The sequence below is a fragment of the Lepisosteus platostomus genome, chromosome 12 (assembly GCF_059453375.1).
Source record: "Lepisosteus platostomus isolate fLepPlt1 chromosome 12, fLepPlt1.hap1, whole genome shotgun sequence".
Classification (NCBI taxonomy): domain Eukaryota; kingdom Metazoa; phylum Chordata; class Actinopteri; order Semionotiformes; family Lepisosteidae; genus Lepisosteus; species Lepisosteus platostomus.
Genome location: NC_142622.1, coordinates 27027270 through 27050322, shown reverse-complemented (window position 1 = coordinate 27050322; position 23053 = coordinate 27027270). Strand labels below are relative to the sequence as shown.

At 37.4% G+C, this 23053-nt stretch overlaps 1 protein-coding gene and 1 long non-coding RNA gene across 2 annotated transcripts in view; both read left to right on the top strand.

The window, feature by feature from the left end:
• The window catches only part of LOC148651351 (uncharacterized), a 487041-nt gene that overhangs the window by 83733 nt on the left and 380255 nt on the right, over positions 1 to 23053 (top strand). The window lies entirely within an intron of this gene.
• LOC148651355 (uncharacterized) lies at positions 4614 to 22712 on the top strand. The gene is made up of 11 exons (XM_088601520.1): positions 4614 to 6222; positions 6847 to 6931; positions 9093 to 9188; positions 12224 to 12302; positions 13957 to 14071; positions 17251 to 17435; positions 17730 to 17884; positions 18100 to 18262; positions 20143 to 20301; positions 20815 to 20982; positions 21408 to 22712. The coding sequence occupies exons 1-11, from the start codon at positions 6216 to 6218 to the stop codon at positions 21489 to 21491; spliced, it is 1296 nt and encodes a 431-aa protein (XP_088457646.1). The 5' UTR covers positions 4614 to 6215; the 3' UTR covers positions 21492 to 22712.

The window sequence follows — 23053 nt, the reverse complement described above, 5'->3', positions numbered from 1 at the left end:
CTGGAATTCTTTAAGCCAGAAACACCACAAACAAGCTGGGCGATCCTTAACAGTAATCCCTTCAAAATAAGGAAAGCAGTTCAACTGTTTAAGTGGATGACAGCAGTGAACAAAATGCTGTTAAAAGAAAGGAAACATCAAAATATTAAGTCTGGTGGTTTGTGAGGATTACCTTATTCTTTTTATTGCTTTGAATGTGTACTCTGTATGCTCTGTGCATACTGCATACAACAAGAAACTACAAGTCCCCGAATAAACTTCCTCAAAAATTAAGATTAGCAACCTTCACTCTTCTAAATCCTACAGTAAAAATCCATCTGTGTTCCTTAGAGAAGAACCCTAACTAACTGAGTATTGTCTATACCACAGTCACATACCGGCACAGGGGCAAGACTGTCTCAACTTTTCTGTCAACCAGTTAAAAACTGCTGATAGCATTATTGATTAGACCTGTAAAGGAGAGGAGAGCAAGGAAATCTTTTTTTCATTCTCAGAAGGCATCATTATGGTAGCATTATGGTCCAGGGACAAATTCCATCTACAGTAGTAACAATAGTGAATCAAAATTGATGTTAGGGACAGTGATCCAATGGATGCCTGCAAGAGCCAGATGAACACCTTCAAAAAATATGAATGGTTGCATTGTCACTAGGTTTTGGAAGAATTATCCTCTTACGTTTTATACTCTAATATTTGAGATACACATAGCAAAATATGCACCTACCACGTTCCTCTGCTGTCAGAATAAGTCATCAATTACTTTGAGTCATTAGGCATTTGCAGTGTCATAAAAAAAATTTAAACTTTGTGCATAGACGCACACACATATAGGTGTATATACAGTATCTGAAGAAAAGAAACACAACATTTTGGCTACGAAGCCTTTTTCAGGTGTTTCTTCTTCTTCACACCTGAAGAAGACTCCACAACCGAAATGTTGTGTTTCTTTTCTTCTCTTTTCAGCATGGAATAAACCTTTACTTGGTCCTTTGCAGCCTACGCATGCTGACGCAGTTACCTACTTGAACTGTATGTGTATGTATCCACCCTACTGAACTTTTCATACTACTCAGTAATTCAGTTATTTAGCACACACCACTTGAGAAGTGTAGTATAAAAGGGATAAACCACAGCTATTTGTCTCAGAAGGGAGGTGGTGAGATGTCAATAGCTGCAGCTGTGACCGGACAATTACCTGTTTGGTTTAATGCAAGCCACAGTTTAGATTTAATATGTCAGTGTACAATGCGGCAAACTGCATGTTACCCAAGGATCTTCTTTCAAACATTCGCTTACTAGCAGGTTCGACCCTGGGAACACTGAGAGCAGAGTCCTGTGTCAATAAGAAACATTGGCCGGTACAATGGGCTGTGCCTCAAACAACACTGTTGACAGACAACCGCACAAAGAGGCTGAATAGAGTCCCCCTCAGTTCTCACACACACCGAAGAATGAGTCAGTGTACTGCGGCTTGGAGCTCTGTTTGTACAGTATATACGGCTTTTGTCTGTGGCCAGTGTTCCCGGCTCAATGGGGGCTAAAGTGTTGAGGAAACGCAGGCAGAAAAAGGCCTCCCCTGCTCTTTACAGCAGCCAGAGAGAGTTCACGTTCATTAAGAGGCAGTTTAGCAACCCAGAGCTGTCACCTGAACCTACCCAAGCATCAGGCCGGAGGGAGACCACAAAAGATGCCTTGTTTCACCAAATCAAGAGAGAAAGACACTCAGCACTTAGTGAATATTATTGTTCTCTAGTCAAGATTGCAGAAGAGATCTGATATTATTATAGCTATGAGTGCGACGCTTAAAGTACATGGTTTTATCTGAGAATTAACATCTCAGTCCCCACAGCACTTCAGAGAATACTACAGTACAGTTGTAGTACTGTTGTCGGTGTGTGATGGGAATGTAGTGCCTACTACTGATATTTAAACTTAGGTGGGCAGAATAGTTTCTCTTTTTTCTTAAATATTTGTTCACAATTCCTTATATTAGAAGATTTAAAACAAGTCAAAAAGCTTTACTGCATCGTAGCTTGATCTCATCGTATCTATGAAACTAACCAAGGCTTACCTTGGTTAAAGGGAAACCTTTAAGAAGGTTTTCTGCATAATGTTGTGTCTGTGAACCACTAAGTGGCAATCCTACAATGGCAGACAGTGCCATTCTTCAGATGAATCCTGACAATTTGATAATTAATATCCCAAGATCTTATGGCAATGTGTAAGAATGGCTGCCTACCTTGAACTCACTTTGAAACCAAAATTTAAGGAAAAGCCTACTGTGATTTAAACAACCAAAATATCAGCAGGTCATTGGTTCTGAGTTCAATTAAAGTCTGGGCCACCCTCTGTGTGTGGTATGATGTTTGATCTCCCTGTGGCCATGAGCATTTTATCACTTTTCTCCCACAGTCAAAAGACATGCTGTCTAGGAAAATTGAAATCTTTAAATTGCCCCATAATGCCCCAGTGCCTTAGTGTGCTTTTCAGGGTTTATTCCGCCTTATGTCCATACAATGAGTAACCCTGTGTTGGATTAAGCTAAATTTTATTTTATTTATTTTGGGTAAAATGATAAGCAGGAAAAATAAGTTCATTTTATGAACCATTCTCCTGACTTCCTTTGAAAATAAAAAAAGGATAATCCTGCTGTGGCATTAATCTCAAATTGATAAAATAATGGGGAAAAGTAATTCCTAGAAGTTATCCATTGATATCCCACCCATTACAAACAGTAAACCTTTCACAAAGGAAAGATTTTACTGACTACAAAGAAGGCGGCAAACACTGACAGCATGAAACTATTGTTTTTCGCTGGTATTACTGTTAGGATTACGTTCTAGGATGTGTAGTATTAAAGACATGCTCCAGGACATTATAATAAACTAATTTTAATCTGCCTTTTTTCTACAATGATGAATAAAAAATACTTTCACTGCACTTTCTGTCATTGTGGCCTTCTGCTTTCATGACCAATAATATGAAGAAATCATAAACAAGTCAAAAGCAGGTTTCCACAGATACTTTCATATTTAATTACAAATACTATATAATGAGATATCAAATACTATGAACATTTTTCAACAGCTGAACCAGGTAATGATGATCTTTCTGTTCTGGTACATTGAATACTTAAATTATGCCTGAGCTTCAAGCCAAATGGGCAATATAGCACTTTTTCTTTTTTAAAGGATATTTGTGAATGTCAAATATATAAGTGTTTACCTGGAGAAACTGGTACTAAAACTATGAATGTTGTTTTGTAAAAGGTACCTTAAATCACATCAACAGTGATCATACCACAATGAATATAAATGCCATTTATATTTTCAAAGCAATTGACACACGTTGCATATTGTCTTAAGATTTTAATCAAAAGCATAAAAGAGCTGTCATTAGATACTGAAAACATCGAAGATCTGGTAAATCCCAGAAATACTGCAGTGCAGAAACTAATTCTGTCTACTTTAAAATGGGTTGAAATTGAAGAATCAAATGTTGATAATTTACAGTAACATTCAAGAAATCCTATCTACTCTTTAGAGCAGGGGTGGGGAAATCATTTGGTCTGGCCCTGCCAAGGCAACCGCAGGCGTAGAGCCTGGCGATAATTCGATAACGATAATTATCGCGATATAATTTTCCTCGATACGCGCATGCGCACTAAATACTGCTCGAGTCCGCGTGCGTGTTGTAGACCGGGTACTAAGAGATTTGTTTAATGTTTCTGCTGTTTGGCAAGTGTTGTGTTCTTAAAATAAAGAGTTGTTTAATTCACCAATTAACTGTCTGGTTTCTTCAACTTTCACTCAGGAGAAAAAAAATCTGCCTTTAAACTTGAAAGAAATAATGATTGACATTTATCGTGATGATTATCGATATCGACTGATATGAATTTTTTTTTATCGTGATAATGTTTTTGGCTATATCGCCTAGCCCTACGCAGGCGGGACTTGAAACTCTAGGAGCTTTTTTCATAGCAACATAAATTTACATTAAGTGAATCATAATAATAACGTAAATTTTGAGGGACAAGCAAGCAACGTCCATTACGGGATACACAGGACACATACGAGTTCATGACGGGACAGACACGCATGCTTCTCGCCGGCTGACCGCGGCCCGTCTGCCTGTATTGCGGTGACTCAGAGGACACTCAGTGCCAGGCAGGCTGGGAGTGTACACGAAAGTGTTAACACACTGTATTTTACGAACTGCGGGATGAAGTCAACCAGTTCATGGAGGTGAAGGGAAAACCTGTCAGGGAACTCAATGATAGCAAGTGGCTGTTTGATCGACTGCGCTCCAGACTACTCGCAAACCTGGAAAAGCAATTGCGAGTAGCAACATCATCAATACCAGCTAACATCACACGCCTCACCAAAGAGAGGCAGTTCCAGCCATCACATTAGGGGTGAGTTAATTAAATGTTTGACCAAATATAGCAGGCTAATTTTTAAATTGATAATTTTGTATGGCCCGCGAATGATGTTATAAATATCCAAATGGTCCTTGGCAGAAAAAAGGTTCCCCACCCCTGCTTTAGAGCATGAAAGGTCATGAAACTCACATTGGTACAGCGGATAAGACACAAGGTCCTTGATGTTCATTTTTTTTATCTTATCATACTTTTGTTTTTTAATGGGTGCATCATGGAGCTATTTTTAATACCGCATGTTGATGTGAATTTAGACGTACCAGATTTGTCTGTGACCTTTGCTGTTCATAGGTTGACATGTATTACTGTTTCTTTTGTTCAGGCCACAGATTCAAAGATTGCTACCCTCTCATGAATGAAAATACTACTCAACTTCAATAAACTTAAGTACTGTGTTAAAAATACATGGAAATAGTAACTGAAAATAATATACATATCATATATATGTATGTTATCCATACTGTTTTAGTTGAACAAAACCTGATAATCAAGGATCACAATTGTTAATTTATGTAACCGAATTCAGCACTAGTGCAGATCCTGGTCTGTGAAACAAGCTCATTTTGAATCTCAGGTCCAATACATTGTTTTCGATATTACGATGGGAAAATGTTGACACCTAGTGGTAAGAAAGGTAGATGAATTTCCATTCATCTATTTTCTAACCGCTTCTTCTCATTCGATACCGCGGGGGAGTCGGAGCCTGAACTGGGCAAGCAAAATACGGAAGGCGCGATTCACCCTGGAGCCTGGAGGGAACGTCAGTCAATCTCAGGGCAGAAACACGAGAAACGCAGTATCCCTAACCCTAAGCTAGGGCCAGTTTTCCCAGACTCCCGATGCGATTACAACCGACTAGTGCTTTTTTGGATTGTGGGAGGAAACCGGAACAACCCACGCGAACACAGAGATATACAAACTCCACACAGATAGCACTGCAGGGTCGAGAACTAAACCAAGGGTTCAGGCGCTGCGAGGCAGCAACTTTAACCTCTCCCCTACCGTGCTGCACTGTTAAGAATATATTTATTTTAAACAGTTCTTATTACACTAAATCTATATTCATAAGTATACAGACTTACTGAATCAAAATCGTTTAGTGATCTGCCTTAAAGTAAAAAACTGAAAACTAATCATTCAAAACTCTTTTGGAAAGAATAGAACATACTGGTGATATGAGAGAAGAAGGAGGACGAGGAGAATGAAAGCACAGACTGTAAAACTTACTTTTTCACACAAGAACATTAGACTACAGTACTACTAGTGTATCGATTTTTTTTCTAAGCGCTTCTTCCAATTCTGGACCGCGGAGGCGCACAAAATATTTTATTTTCAATTATGATACTGAAAACAATCCTCAAGACCTTTAAAAAATAAACACTAAATTAAAAATAAGACCCAAACACGTATTACAGGTTGATGTTTTATATTCATTTACCCGTAGTCTATTAATAAAAAAGTGTATGTCTACATTTCATGACACCGTGTTCAGTATTACCCGAAAAGAGCTCACACTCCATCGTACAATGTACCCAAATAGCTTTTTGGTAGACCTGTAAATAAAAAAAAATACTTTATAATAAACATGATCTGCTAAAAGGATCACGCTTCACTGGCTTGGGCTCAAGACAGGCGTGGCAGTTGCTACTGGAAACGGTTTGGTGTGACTTCCGGTTGAAGACGAAACGATTCTTGACGTAAAAAATGAAACTCTTAAAATCTTAAAATTAAAAAAAAATCACTTCAGTTCAGTTCTTGAGACAAAATAGCGAAGAAAATGTCTGCTAAGTACTATTTTATACAATATAAAGTTTGGAAACATTGTCAAACAGAAAAGTACATTTTGCTTAAAAGCATCCGTTATAGAGGCATCTGTATACTATCGATAAAACTCTGAACGTTTGCTCCAGATTATGCTTAATCAGTTTATAATTTAAATATGTATTGATGCCAGCTATATAGCATTGTGTGATATAAAAAATACAGTATTTGAATCATCTAGGCATTGATAAACTTTGTAGTTTACAATAAAAAATGACAGCTTTCAATCCATGCCAGAAAAAATACTGTGCACATTTACTTGAAATATACATTAAATGTGTCTCGTCCTCTTATTGTTATGTATTTTTAGATTTTACAGTGTTGAAATTTACACTTGATTTTACTGAAAATCACCTCTTCTGTCTTTTCTATTTGATTGAGTTGCTGTTACCTTCATAAATAACCTTTTACCTTCATAATACACAATAATACATTGTTCTAGTGTTAAACAACTACCATTTGAGTTGATCCCACTAACCCTACTCATTGCTTTCCTCTTCAATGTTGTACAGGTGTATTAAAAATGGTAGAAAATGCAAGATGTCAATACATCCCTTATTGTAAGCAAGCAAACTTTGTTTTCACAGGAAATTTGAGACCAACTCCAAAACCATCTAAACAATCTCCTGCTCAGAAAAATGGGAAGCGAAATGCCTTGGCCCCAACCATTAAGTGAGTTGAGACTACGGTAGTGAAATTCAGTTAGGCATCAGTTTGAGTTAAATTTAATCAATTTCACATTTACTGAAAACGTTCATTTTATGAGTACATTAAGTATATATACAGCATATGCCTACACATGTTTCATTAATGGACTGTTACACAAGAATGTGAGAAATAACAATAACACCTTGCATTGCATTACTGTAGGGCAGACAATTTTATTTTGTCTATGGTCTCATTAAGAACAAGGCTTTAACATAGATTAAGGGTTATTGTTATGACAGTACCACGTGTTTATTACCTAGCTTTCAGGTCCTTGGTTATCAATAAAATCTAGTTTTGTTTTATTTCAATCAATGCAGTCTTTTGGGAGTAGTTCACACATTCCATATAGAGTATGGATTTCTCTGGTTCCAGACCAGGACTTACATACTGTACTCATTTACGGGGACATCCTAGAGACTACTCTAAAAAGTGGACTGTAAAAAGTCCAAGGGGAGAGACTATAGGAGTATGAGGACTTTGAGTGAAGTCCCATGGTATAGGGTATAAAGGAACTACAAAGGCCTAGTTTAAAATAAGGTGTACACTCTTGGTCACTACATTATAAAAAATATTGTCTGTGGCATATAAATAATGGAATCTGGAATCAGAGAAGACTATGAGGAGACCTAGCAGATTTCTTCAAATGTGAATTGTGAAATTGAAGTCACAAGTGAAAACTACAGTGGCTATCAAAAGTATTCACCCCCTTGGAGCATGTTATGTCACATTTTACTATGTTACAGTGTACAATATATAATCACAATGTATTTATTTGGGATTTTGCCATTGATGAACACAAAACACTTCATAACGTCAAACTCTAAATTACAGTGTACATTATGGTTAGTCTTCCATGGCTGAGATGGGAGTAACTGTGCATGTGACAATTCCCTGAGCGCTTCACAAATCGGGGATGAAAAACTCCCATAATGAGTTAAATACATTATTATTCCATATTGAAACACAAAAATATGTAAAAATGTCCAAGGGGAGTCGAATACATTTGATGGCAACTTTACATGTGGAAGAGCATCTAAAACCAAGAACTTCTTCACCCAGAAGCTTGTGGTTGTAGTCAAAAAAAAATTTCAAGTGATTAGAAAATGAAAGATTCATAAATCCATTGCACACACCATTTTTCCATATACCACTGAGGATTTTCAACTCACAAACACCAAACATTTGAATGTACCACAGTTGCTACAAGTTGTCTGGTGGACAGATTCTTTATAAGATGGCACTGAGTGGTCAGGAGACTGGAGCGGTACCTCCTGACTAGATTGCTTTGTGTGACCTGACACAGCACTGAGTGTTTTTAATTAAAAGCTTCCTGTAACTGTTCCAGTATGCAACAAAAATACTAACATTCTTTAGTCAGTCCCAGTCATCGTTGAAATAACTCTTGGTATTACTGTGAATAGAGAGCATGCTCTATTTTTTTGGTTTTTGAGGAAGCAAACAATGGTCTTGCAGCGCTTTATTTATTGAAACCTGCCAAAGTGCCAAAGTAGGTTATTTACTGTACCATCAGAGGCCTTCTTACCATACCTATTCAATTGTTCTAATTATACCCTTTACTTTTGTTATGAGCCAGCAGCCATATCGCCCTGCAGCTCTCAACTGGCTACCCACTGAAGCTAAGCAGGGTTGAGCCTGGTCAGTATTTTATGGTACCTGGATGGAGTGGTGTTAGTGGGACCAGCGGGGGGCACCTACTCTGCAGTCTGTGTGGGTGCTAATGCCCTGGTATAGTTGCGGGGACACTATACTTTAGTGGGCGCCGTCTTTCAAATGAGACGTTAAACCGAGGTCCTGACTCTGAGTGGTCATTAAAGATCCCCGGGCATTTCTCGATAAGAGTAGGGAGCTATCCTGGTGTCCAGGCCAACATTTCCCCCCTCGGCCTTTACCGTGTCTCCAAATTGTTCCCATGTATGATTGGCTTGCACTTGCCCTGCGATGGACTGGTGCCACATCCAGGGTGTACCCTTGCGCTCATTGCTTGCCGGGTAGGCTCAGGCTTCCCATGCCACTGTATGGTATAAAGCGGTTTGGCAAATGACATGACATGACTTTTGTTATGTATTTTGTGTAATTAACTATATGTTTTTTATCATACAATTAGCTGGTCATCCTCAACCTCTTTGACCTCTATAGAAGCTGAATACATTAAAAATCTCCAGGAACAGGTTTATTTTCTGGAGCTGGAAACAGCTTATTTATATCCTTTTACTGTATGGTGCAGGTTTAATTTATACATTTTATCTATAAAGTGCTTCTTGTTGACATGATCCTGTCTATAATGTCTGACTGTATTTGCCTAGAGACTAATAATATTTATAAGCTTTCAAGTTTAGTTTATAGAGCTATAACACTGACTTTAATAGTTCTAAGTAACTATATTTAGGAGACATATATATATATATGATAGTTACTGGTGTAGATTTGCTTTACATACAGTAGTAAGAAAAAATAAAGCTAAAGGCACACAGCTCTGACACATCTAGCCATGGTCAGTTGCAAAATAACAGAAGAACAGCGTCATCTGGAAGAGTGATGTGTCTCTCCCTTACCTTGTTGCAAACCTGTAGGTGTCATGATGCACTGTTCCTCAACATTCTTTTATTTCTCCAAATATTCTGTTCTACATTTGAGTATACAAAAACTGAACTCATGTAGGTGTATGATATACAGTATAAATTTATAAGTCATATTGAAAACATTTGATTGATGTTTAATATGTAATTTCTACTGCAGAAATATCCAAAACGGTAATTTAATCTTTAGAAAGAAAATCACGAGTGAAATAAGAAGTAGGCAGTACATTCAGTTGCACTCCCAAAGGTCATTAGGGTAAGGAACTGAAAAAATACAATTCCACTAACTAGCTTGATCAAAACAATTGTATCAGGTTTTGGATGCATACCTTTGCGCAAAGATGAAGATAATTCAGACTCACATATCCATAAAATTCTGTAGTTCTATTATCCAGGTTTAATTTAAATTTAACTTATATTTACAAATCAATCACATTTACTATATGAAATATAGTGTATGGAAGAACAGAACCCTTCTTCTATATTGACATATAGAGTGCTGTATAGTACATTATTATACAGTATATACCGTACAAGACAGGATTAAATATCATTGACAGATACTGCTTAGAAAGTGCCATAAAGCTTTAGTGTTACGACCACGGACAGATGTCCATCTCGGGTCTTGTAGTAGACCCCATGCGGTAAGAGCTGGAGAAAACAGAAGATGTAGTATGGGAAAACACACAGGGGTTTAATAGTGCACAGAATAATAGTGACAGTCCGTGAGACAAAGAATGGCATCCAAATCCAAACAGGTCTAAAGGCAGGTCAGGGCACAGTCCGGGAGTCCATCAGCAAGCAATCCATCCTGGGATGCCACAAGGTTAAAATCCCCGGAAAGGGGGAAAACACAAACAGACAAAACATGGAGATCCAAGGGTGACGGGTCGAGATCCTCCAGACCGTGGGCTCAGGAAGCGGGAGGTGTCGGGGATGAGGCCTATGCCCTCAGGAGACGGACATAGGGTATCCTGGTGCTAGGCGGGCCTCGCAACATCCTTACCCTAATGTTGAGCCCCGAGGACTGGAGGAGCTAGTCTTACACATAACAAGATACACCTGGGGAGTTAACAACAATTACAGGAATAACAATGGGAGTAGTGGAGCGCCCTCTAGGGTGAATGTTGGGCGAGACATTAAGGGGATTTATAATTACATGCTACAAATGTTTTGCAGTATATGGCACCATGTTCCGCAAAATATTTCTGAGTTATATGGGTAGATTTATTTGATATAATTTTTGATGAAACACAATTAAGATTACATTTCCCTCCTTGTCCTGTGTTGTGCCTGTTGCTTGCCAGGATAGGTTCATGCTCCCCTGCAACCCTGTATTGGACAAAGCAGTTAGAAAATGGATGGATCAATTTCTGATATTTAGTGAACAAACCTTTCTTCACTAAAAATCTTTTTGCTTATGGTTTTATACTCCACTGTATGGTCTTACTTAATAACAGGAGCATTCTTTTCAGTTTATTTTTAAAATACTATAAGTAAAGTATTACTTATGTTGTAGATTTATTAAATTACTTTCATAAGGTTAAATTATAATGATTTCTGTTGCAGATATAATTTTTCTTATGGCAAATAGTATGTCATAATATCTTATGTTGAATACCAAATAGATACTTTATTGATCCCGTGAGGGTCATTGCAGAAATGTGCTCCATTACGTATCTCACTCAAAATTTATGACAAGGAGTCCTTGCGTCAGAGCTAGAATAATTAATTTATAAACACGTTTCCTTGAAACTTGATTTCATAAAGACTATAATTGCAATGGCCTACTTTATAGGCAGATATAGAAGCAGCTGAATATTTTTTCTTACAGTTGTATTAAACACTGGATTGATATATTCTACATTACTGACTTTGCTCTCACAACCTTGGTACAGTATACCAACATCTAACCAATCAAAAACACAAGAATCTTCCTTTAAAATAAATCTGCCTGTGCCATTAGCTACAAATGCCTCAATATAGATTTGGAAAACCTGAAGCTAAAGTTACAGTTACTTTTGTAAAACACTAGTATTTGTGTTTAGACAAGTATAGACAGTGTACTGTATGTTGTATTATCTATTTTAATTAATTAATGTGCTGTTTTCAAAAAGCATCAATGTCTGTCATTATGATTGTTTTTTAATAAAAAAGCTGTTGTTGCAGAAAAGGCCAAGGAAACTGGCTCAAACACAAAGAACATTGGGGTACCTATTTGTGCACCTGGACCTCATGAATACAATCATATTAAAATGCATAAGTTTCCCCTTGGAATTTTTACATACTGCATTGATAATGAAAAATATAATCAAACTGTTCTTTACCTAAATTAATTACTTGATGTTGTCATACAACACATCAAATAACTGTTATTGTAAGGAATTAGAGAATCAGAACATTTTGCACTGTTGAATATTTGTACCTTAGAATGTATTTTAACATTCACACATTTGAGTATTGTTACTTTCTAAACTCAGATTAATGTATATAATTAAGGGTGAAACTACTTGTTAAAAATAATTTTAGAATAATCAGGTAATAATAAAAATCTGTGCAAAACGATTATTAACGACTGTTTAGAGTTCTCACACAGTACTGTGCTAGGATGTTCTTGCTTCGTGAATGCTGTATTTTTTCTTAACTGTATGCTCTTAAAGCGTGAGAAGTCAGTAAAAGCTATCAACATTCAGCCAAAAATCAGATTACAGGCAGAGAGGACACTGCATAAAATGAAGGTAAGATTAAAAGTGAAATACTAGTATTGCAACAAAGTGTTATGAAAATCTGTGTAATGTTTTAAAACTGTCAAATGCTTTCTTCATATAATATTGTAATTGTTTTCATGTTTAAATAATCATTAATCCATTTTTCCTTATGTTCTCTAGTTATGATAAAAAAGGTTTGAGATTATTATCCGTATTCAAAAGAGATGTAGTGGTGCGTGTATTGGGGATGTGACACTGCATTATCCCATTCTCTGATTACTCAAGGACATCAACTTCCTTGCTCGGTTTTAAAACTTTGATATGGTACATACTGTATTGACAGTTATTGCCACCAAATGTTAAGCTAACATTCGGTTCTATTGGTGTTCCCAGGTTATTCATTACTTCATCACTTTTATCTGTTTGAGAGTTTGGGTAGAAGAGGGTGAAGCTGGTACCATGGCCTTTTTCAAGCCTACTTCCAATTTAATGACAAAAGTCTTTTTAGGGAGTACAGTCAGTACAGTCAATTTTGGCATACATAATGACCAAAACATCTAATCTTTTGGTGCTCAAACACTTTTTTCCACTCCTTTCCTGTTATTATTATGCCAGCAAGTTCATCAGATCACTATTAACTCTTTTTAAAAAGGAGTTTGATATTTGTCGTTTTAAGACAATATTTTCTACTCTCAAATTGGTTGTTATGTCAAAAACAATAATTAATGAATTGGTACTTTTTTCATTTTACATATAATTGTGATTTCAAGTCTTTAAATGATAAATGTCCAGTGTTCTCTTATTAATAATTCAAGATGCTGGAAGAAGTTATTAGAACGTATAGTAGGTACAGTGTTTCTTATGTTGTGATAGGGAACACACTTGTTTATCTGCCAGATTGACTTGGAATTGAATTGATTTAAGCAATAAACACTCTTTTCTATACCAGTCTCCATGGTACAGTACTTTGATATAATCATATATTGATAAATGCTTTTTTGTAATCTTATCTTCTTCATTCTAGGTGCTGTCAATTTTTTAACATCAGTGACAAACTTGCAGTAGCAGAAAAACACACAGCATTATATCTTTACTTTACAGAGAGTTTACATGATAATCCTCTCTTCCCATTACTACAAACAATAGAATCTCACCTTCATTAGACAGACTATTCCTGCACTTTGCAAAAATATTTACTGTAATTATGTGCAGCTTACCCTGATATTACCAACACTCTGCTTAATTTCAGTATCTGTATACTGAACAGACAGGTGTTTCTGCTTAATTTCAGTATCTGTATACTGAACAGACAGGTGTTTCTACTGAAGATACATCACAGTGTTGTCCAATATTTTCCTTTAAATGGGATTAGTTAATAAAGTTCTCCCATCCGGTTTTAAACACATAGGCAACAAATGGAGAAATCAAATATTTGAAGTTTACCAAGTACTGTAATTACTGTAATTTAATTACTACGCAGTGCAAATTATTTGTGCAATAAATTAATTCCTTTCATACTAGATAAGATTTTCTTGTAATAGGACTACATTAAAAGTGCTGTTCTGACATCTCCATATTATCTGTATATGCTATTTGTATTTCCTGGTGTTGGTATTATTGATCTTTAAAAAATGTAATCCAGTGTATTTTCTTTTCCTTAACTCATTAACCTGGAATCATGAAGGCTTTACAAGCAGAGGTTGACAGTGCCACCATGTCAGTTGATAAAAAGGATAAGTGCATTGCAAGTCTGAAATCAGAGAAGAAACAACTGCAATGCGAGCTTCAGTCCATGACTGGTAATATTTATGCCTTACTTTGTAAATTATGCAATATCAGCATTTATAATACTTTACAGTTTTTCAAAAACACAACTCAACTTACTTAGTCTTATCATTCAGGACCAGATGTAACTATGTTTTCTGAAAGGGGGTTATAGAGCATTATTTGTTATTAGGAGGTTCATAACTGGATTGGTTTCTTGGGTGGGAAATTGGGTGTAAGTAAAACTATGTTGCTGCTGCCTGTGTTGTTGGTAGACCAGTAGGTGGGATTTATCCTCTGAATGAGAATTTGCTAAATCAAAGGCAAGTTAGGTGACATGAGACACTGTGTTGTAAAAGGTGTCATAATTCAGTTAAGATGTTAAATTAAGGTGTTTTAGTGTTGTTCAAAAGAGTGTTAACATGGTTCAACATATAGTTTTATAAGTGCCTTTGATGAGGGTCTGTGACTGCTACAGTGTTTCATATACTCAATAAAATGGGCAGGATCACAGGAGAAGAACATTCTGGGTGTTACTGTGTTATGTATCTGATAATGCCTCAAATATAAGGCGAATCTATATAAGATATACAGTATATTATTTAACAGATTCTGAACTCTAGTCATTAATATTTACATTATTTTTTTATATTGTCACTGGGTGACAAGATAAAACTGATATACAATGCTTCTTTAAACCAGATAATGCATCCAAGGCATACAAGGTCTGCTGGGTGGGTACTAAAATGAAATAAGATAAATAGAGAGATAGATAGATAATACTTTATTAATCACGTAGGGAAATTGATGTGTTACAGCAGTCCAGCCCATGACAAGCAAAAACAGACATCAGAATAGTTATAAAACAAAAGACAACAAAATAAATAAAATAAATAAATAGAAAAATAAATAAATATATAGGTCTGTGCAAAATGTGATGATCATAGTCACTGTAAAAGCAATAAAATATGTCCAAAATGTGCATAGGTTTATACAGACTGATTGTCCAAAAAGTACAATGGAGCAAACATGCTGTCCATAGACGAGCAAATGAAGGGCTAACAGTCCTAGCCTAGGGCAGCGTTATACACCCTGACAGCCGCCGGGAGGAAAGACCTGTGGAAACGTTCCCTTGAACACCGTAGCTGGAGCAGTCTGTTGCTAAAAGTACTCCGCTGCCCAGTAACAGTCCCATGAAGCGGATGAGAGGTGTTGTTCATGATGGCTGTGAGCTTGGTCAGCATTCTCCTCTCAGCCACCACCTCCATGGGGTCAAGGCTCATCCCCAACACAGTGCCAGCCTACTTGATAAGTTTATTGAGCCTATTTGCATCTTTTGTCATGATGCTGCTGCCCCAGCACACAACAGCATAGAAGATGGCTGCCACCACCACTGATTCATAAAAAATGTGTAGCAGTGTTCCACACACACCTGAGTCTCCTAAGAAAATAGAGTTGGCTCTGACCTTTCTTGTACAGGGCGTCAGTGTTACCAGACCATTCCAGCTTATCATCCACCTGTACCCCTAAGTACTTGTAGGAATGTACGCCCTCTATGTCCTCACCCTGGATGGAAACAGGGTTCAGCTGAGACTTATACCTTCGAAAGTTGAAGATCATTTCTTTGGTCTTGCTGGTGTTAAGCTGGAGATGGTTAAGATGACACCACTCCACAAAGTTGGTAATCAAGCTCCTATATTCCTCCTCCCTCCCCTCTCTAATACACCCCACAATTGCAGAGTCATCCGAAAACGTCTGCAGATGACATGTCTCAGAGTTGTACCTGAAGTCAGAGGTGTAAAAGGTGAACAGGAATGGAGCAAGGACAGTCCCCTGTGGAGCCCCAGTACTGCTAACAATCTGTTCGGACACACAGCTCTGTAGCCGTACATACTGTGTCCTGCAGGTCAGATAGTCTATAATCCAGGACAGCAGGGGACTGTCCACCTGTGCCGCCCTTAGCTTATCTCTCAGTAAAGGTGGATGGATGGTGTTAAAGGCACTGGAGAAGTCAAAGAACATAACTCTCACAATGCTCCCCGTCTTCTCCAGGTGAGAGTTAGCTCTGTGTAGCAGATAGATGACTGCATCCTCCACTTCCAAGTGTGACCAGTAGGCGAACTGCAGGGGGTACAGTGCTGTACTCACCAGGGTTCTGAGGTGGTCCAGTACAAGCCTTTCCAGAGTTTTCATTAGGTGTGATGTAAGTGGCACTGGTCTGTAGTCATTCAAGACTTTAGGGTTCCCCTTTTTGGGTACTGGCACCAGGCAAGACATCTTCCAGAGCATCGGAACCTTTTCTGAAGATGTACTGTAGCACTGAACCCAGTTGGTCCGCACAGATCTTTAGCACCCTGGAGCTGACACCATCAGGACCCGCTGCCTTCCCTGTATGGTGTCTCCTCAACTCCCTTCTGACCTGGTCACCTGTGATGGATAGGCCGAGGAGGGCAGGGGAAGATGGAGTAGGAGTAGGAGGGATCACATGATGGGGTGACTGAGGACATGAAGAGGGTGTCTGTGTCTGGGGTGAAGGCCTGTGAGGTGAATGGACAGTGGACCCTGTATCGAATCTGTTAAAGAAATAAATGTTACTAGTTTGATTTTCTTTGCCAAATTTAATGTTCAAGTGGTTTTCTTTGCAAAGTATATTTTCTCCCAGTTGGTTTAAAGTTGCAGTGCAGGGTTTAAGTAAAATGGGTTGATGACAACAGCACCAATTAATTTGTTGAAGGATGCTGGGAGCCCAAGTCAGTCCAAACAGGCCTGGGTGGAATATGGCTCCACGAAGGAATTCTGGAGAGAAGTGTCTTCTGTGTAGAGCTTTCATGTTCTCTGTGTATTTCATATGGGTTATTTCCAAGTAATACAGTGTGCTTTATCTTCCAAAGATACAGTATGTTGACTAGGTTATTGTCTCTAAATCGTCCCTGTGTGCTTGTGTTTGCCTTCCAGTAGACTGATATCCAATTCAGAGTGTAATCTCATTTTATGCTCTATGCTTCCAGGTAAGGATCTGGATTGTCTCAGCCCACACTAAAAATAAGTGTTTTTTCTGATATTGGGTGAATGGAATACATAACAGCCAACTTTTGTTCAGACACACACCTCAGTGTGTTCTAAGTTTGAATCGACTGCTTTCTGAAAACAGTATTTTATCCATAGGACTTTATACTGTGTATTATAAAATGCTTCATTGCATATTTTTCCTTAGATACTAACTTCAGAAACAAATTGCTATTGACCGAGGAGCTGGAACAACTAAAGAAACTGAAAGAGGTTACTAGCCAAGATTTGGACCACAAGACCAAGGAGCTATTAAATATGAAAAGAGAGCTGGAGAGAACATCAATTACTGTCAAAGAGAAAGAGGAAAAGATCAGGCTTTTGGAAGCCCAGGTTGACTTTTTTCTATACATCTTTGTGAAAAACAAATAGGAAAGAATGTATTATGTTTATGGTGTTAAAATTTCCCTAAATTAAAAATTTGTTATACAGTGTATTCACAAATCCATTTTGCTTAATGTTTGTCATATACATTTTTTTTTCAGACAGTGTTTTTTGTATACATCGCAAAACCTTAAAAACAAACCTAATCTGAATAAGGCTTGGTTCCTGTTGGTGTATTATGGTCCCTTCAGATGTCTTGTCAAGAGATATGTCTTTGCTTGGATCCCGTACTTATATTTTCAGCTGAAATGGAAAGTGCAGCATCAGCAGAGCACAGAAGCAGAGCTGGCAAAGAAGCGAGCAGAGCTGCTGGAAGCACAGGCTTCTCTCTACTGTCTGGAGGAGAAACATCTTACAAGCAAAGGCTCCATTCAAGAGCACATTGCCAAAGAGCTTCGGTGAGGAAATGTCAAGTAACACACCCCATTCATTACACTAAATATTAACTTTTTATCTTGCATGTGTTTTATTGAATGGCAGATACCTTTGATTTTTTAAATGTGAGTCTGCACAAATGCTGGTTACAATACATCACATAAAATGTATTGTCATTCTGGGGAAAAATATTGTTTTCAGTCCACAGGAAAGCTGAAACAATAATCTTGCTTTTCAGTGAGGAGATACGACACCTGAGGATGCAGCTGACAGAAAGGCAGCTCTCGGGAGAAGAGGATGACTATATGAAGAGTAAACTGGCAGAAAACTGTAGACGACTAACCAAAGAAAATGCACAGCTCCTTTCCCAAATATCAGAAGTATCCAAGCAGCTTGAAAAGGTAGGGGTCAGAAGTTCACAACATCTGCTATTTTCCATAACAAACAACCACCTAGTGTGTCTTCCTTTTACAAACAAATCTTATATGCCATAAGTATTAATTAATCGATTTCCAGAACCAAGCCTTCAAAATGTACTCCTTTTTCATCAACAGAGGATACCCCAGCAGTGTTATTGACAGTGCCCTTGCCTGAGCCAAAAACACCCCTCGGACCATCAACTCAATCACGAACTTCTGCCGTAACAACCACATTCCTTTGGTGCTTCACTACCACCCCAACAGACTTCCTATCCCCAGGACTATTAACAATAACTTTTCCATCCTACAGAATGATCCCTCCATTGGGGCCCTTTTTTCTGACTGCCTTATCATCTCATATCGCCGACCACCTAATCTGCATAACCTTTTTGTTCATAGCTCCCTTGACCGCCCTCAGCAACCATCCACACCAGGCACTTTCCCTTGCAACAGAGCTCGCTGTATCACCTGCAAGTACATATCTAACACAACACTCATTCAAGGCCCCTCAGGACAATTCCAGATCACCCAGATTGTATCTTGTACCTCCAGCAACCTTACTGTATCTCTTGCGATAAATGCCCAGCCATCTACATTGGAGAAACAGGAAGGAGACTCGGAGACCACTTCAGAGAACATGTTTGGGCTGTGAAGTTTAAAGATCTCTCCAACCCCATTGTTTCTCATTTCACCTCTGATGGCTAAGATCACACTAATCTCTCCGTCTGTGTTCTCAAAGATGGTTTTCCAAACTCATGCATCAGAAAGACTACAGAAACTAAAATTATCCTGCAGCTAGGATCACACCTTCCCCCTTCTCTTTAATGACGGACTACTTTTCTTCTAAATTCTCTCTATTTGTTGTAGGTTTCATTTCACACCTTTCTGTCCCCTGCTCCCGCCCCTCACTTCTCCTTTCTCCCAGCTTTTGTTCTCCCGCTACATTACCTTTGCTTACTGCCCTGTCTTTCTCAGAAGGCTCCATGGCCGAAAAGTTGTGTTTTCTTTCTTTTCTTTTCAGCTTGGAAACGTATTACTTGTTCCTTTGCAGCCTACGCATATTGATGCAGCTACCCACCTGAACTATAAGTATTAATTATTACATTGAGTAGTAGTATGTATCATCAGGGTAGAGCTTGATCTCCATAAATTGAATTTTTTAAAAGAATCCACAAAAAACTGAATCTACCATTTTCTACTTTCATGTCAATTATTATGATATTTAAGGTTACTAGTTTTATGTCAACCCTGGCAGAAAAAGGATACAGATGCAGTGCTTTGTGAGACAACAGTAAGTCTCACTGTAAGGCAATACTAGGAGGGATAGTCAGAAATCTAGTTTTAAAAGTGCCAGAATCTCATAACACAGGTATCTTGTTTGTGTTATTCATGCCAGAAGATGATTTACAAAATACTAACTACAGGGGTGTGAGTAAATGTGATTATCATGTTGTCTATACTTTATTTATGACAAAAATGACTTTGCCCTGTCCAATGCTACAAATTAAACTTTAATATTTTTAGAACTATTTTAGGCAAGGCCCAATAACCAATCTGTCCCCTTAATCAATCTTTCCATTACATTATGGTATTTGGTACTCTTTTATTTGGGAGTATTAAGAAAAAAAGAAACATGGTGAATTAAAGTAAAATGGTAAAACACATACAGTATTACTTAGGCAGTACAGATCATGTTTGATGATAAAAATCAAATTTGTACACCAATAACCATATTAAACACAAAACATTGTGTGAGGGGTTTTCAAATACATAAAAAAAACAACAAATCATGTGAATATTAATCAGCAGTAATTATGCAGAGGCATGCATTTAAGTGGTCACCACTTTGCTTATTTATCCAGTTCCATGTGCTTAGGAATGAAGACAATATGCACAAATCTAGCAGTATTACAGAACTTGCATCATTGAAAGACCAGGAGAGACAGCTGGAGTGGGAGCTAGCCAACTGGAAACGATCAGTGAATGAGGAGAAGATGAAAGTTTTGCAGTCTATGGCAGAGGTAATAGTAATCCTTTACCTTATAAAGGTGGAATTCCTTTCTACTTGCCAAAATCTTTTTGAATCTATTCAATGGACGTTTACCATTAAGTACTTGTTTGGAATTCGTGTTTAGCAGAATGTCCAGAGTTTTTCATTCCATTCTGAGTCTATGTGTAACACCAACACTTAAAATCCACACTGTTTGAAAATAGCGAAAACTGTGATCCTCTCCATTTTATTGAATGTACTGTATACAGTCCTTGCAAAAGTCATTGTTCCTCATTCAAGATGATAATGAAACTGTATGGCGAAACTATATCACTAACCCTTTCCTGTTTGACAGACTCTGAACTCTGGACACTTCAAGCTTACATTATTTGTCACTGGGTGCCATGATGTTTGTCACTATATTCTGTGTCTGAGTATCTAGAATTCTTAAGGTTCTGATACAGCCATCTATATTGCCTTTTTGTATTTTTGTTCAAAGAAAGAGAAGCGTTTTAGTAGGATCTGACACGTAATTCTGTTATAGCTACATGATCTGGAGCAAGTGAAAAGCTCAGCACAGGAGAAAAGGGCTTCTCTCAGCAGCCTGCTTTCAGAACTGGAAGGAAAGTACTCCAAGATTCACACAGAAAATACAGAAATCCGCGCCGAGAAAGTACAACTCGTGGAATACATATCCCAGCTTAATAAACAGGTTCACCCAGTTTTTTTTCATTTTCCCTTTTCTAATACATTTAGTATATTTGAAGTTTTCCAGAACTGTGGAATGAGGCAATATTTAAAAATGTTTTCATGTAAGAGTTCTCATAATTTGACATTTATATTAATAGTTTTAGGTTTAAGGGTTATTTATTAAAATCAGGCAAGAATAATTACTTGCACGTTGTTTCCTTAGCAAAACAGAGATTTGGTATGCAGTAAAGCAGGTATAAGACTTTTTTTGTTTCCCCAGATAAGATGTGAAGTACTGTATGCTGCGATGTACATTTTTAAAGGAGTAAAGCTGTTACTTTATTATTAAGAACCAGCATGTCAGTAATGATCTCTTATCATTAGGAGTTTCTTAAACCTAGCTATTTGGCCCTCATTAGAAAATTATATCTAATTTTTTTTTCCCAGATTTTTGATAAGGAGGAAGAAATTCGGGGTTTGAAGAACCACACCCACACCTTATCCAATGATCTGTCAAGCCTGAGATGCTAGGCAAAAGTGTAATTAATGGACTGCATCACACACATCATTTCTCTGAATAAAGACAAACACCAGCCACAAATATATAAATCAAAATATATTTGCTGTATAATGGATACACCTTGTTGATGTTTCACATGCAGAATATTTGCAAAAGTGTACTGCTCCTTTCAATATTTTCACATTCTGATTAATTCTAAGTAATGAACAGTGATGACAACCTATTATTAAAATTGGTGGGTCCAGGACAGCAGACACATACTGTACATAAACAGCTGTAAAGTTTGAGAAAATAGTGCTCTTTATTTTTCAGCGAGGGAAAATCAAAACAGACACCAGAAACCAAACCAAACAAACAAAACCAAAATCTTAGCTCCTTTTTCAGCTCTTGACTAGACTTTGTCCCCATCTATCATACTGGGCAGGTAAGTTAAATGTGATTCACATAAGGCCGCCATGTTATCTAAACCTGCTGTACTCTTATAGTGAAGGAAGCTGAATTTCAACAAAATCTGGAAAGAAGATATTTTAAGTGAATTTTGTACTAAACCCCATAAGTTAGTACTTTGTGGAAGCATCTTTGGTAGAAATGACTGCTGCCAGCATTGCACAGTAGGATGATATAATTTTCACTATTCTTCCTAGTAGAATTGCTCCAGTTTTGACAGGTTCATTGGAGTTATTTAATGGACTATAACTGTCAAATTTTACCATAGTATAGTATGTATTCTTAACATAAAATCTTATTTGAAAGCATTGTGATAGCAAGCCCAGACAGCAACAGAATGTGGAAACATTGCAAAGGGTGATTACGTTTGCAAGGCAATGTACATTGTAATTCCTCATTGTGTGTTATATTCCAAAGACTTTTGTATAGCTGCATACCTTATGTGTAGTTTATTGTATTCCATTCCAATCCTAATTGGAGTCACAACTTTGTGTTTAGATTATACCTAAAAAGTATTGTCCTCTAGATTTGTTAATAAATTATCAGATTTATGAAACAGGGAAATATCTACTTAAAAGCACTGTAAAGAGGACATTTACCATACATGTACAACTCATACTTGTACCATGACAATGACATTATGTAGAAAGTACAGTCTGTCTTTCAGCTAAATATTGAATGGGTGGCAATCCTGAGGGAAAAAATAATTTTAGATTTCAATCTTGGATGGTGTGCCTTCTGAATATGACATTAAAAGTGATTTAATAAATTCTCCTTCAACCTTATTTTCTAAAACTTTTATGTCCTTAAGATTTTTTGTTGATTCATGTTTGAAGGTGGTGAAACCCAGACTATTCAGCTATCATTCTCTATATGTTATTGTGTGTGTAAAGGCTCTGCAGTGTTGCATTGTACTTCAGCAAAAGCTCTTATGAAACTGGAAGGTGAGCTTATATTGCTGGGACTTCCATTTTAACAGATTCTAAACTGTTTGGGTGCTTCTTTCATGTCATTTATTATGACATATAATTTTAAAAGTGAGCTTAACACCATGGTTACACAGAAAACTGGATAGTTAAAGAAACTATTAAGCATGATAAATTCAAACAAAAATGATGAAAAATGT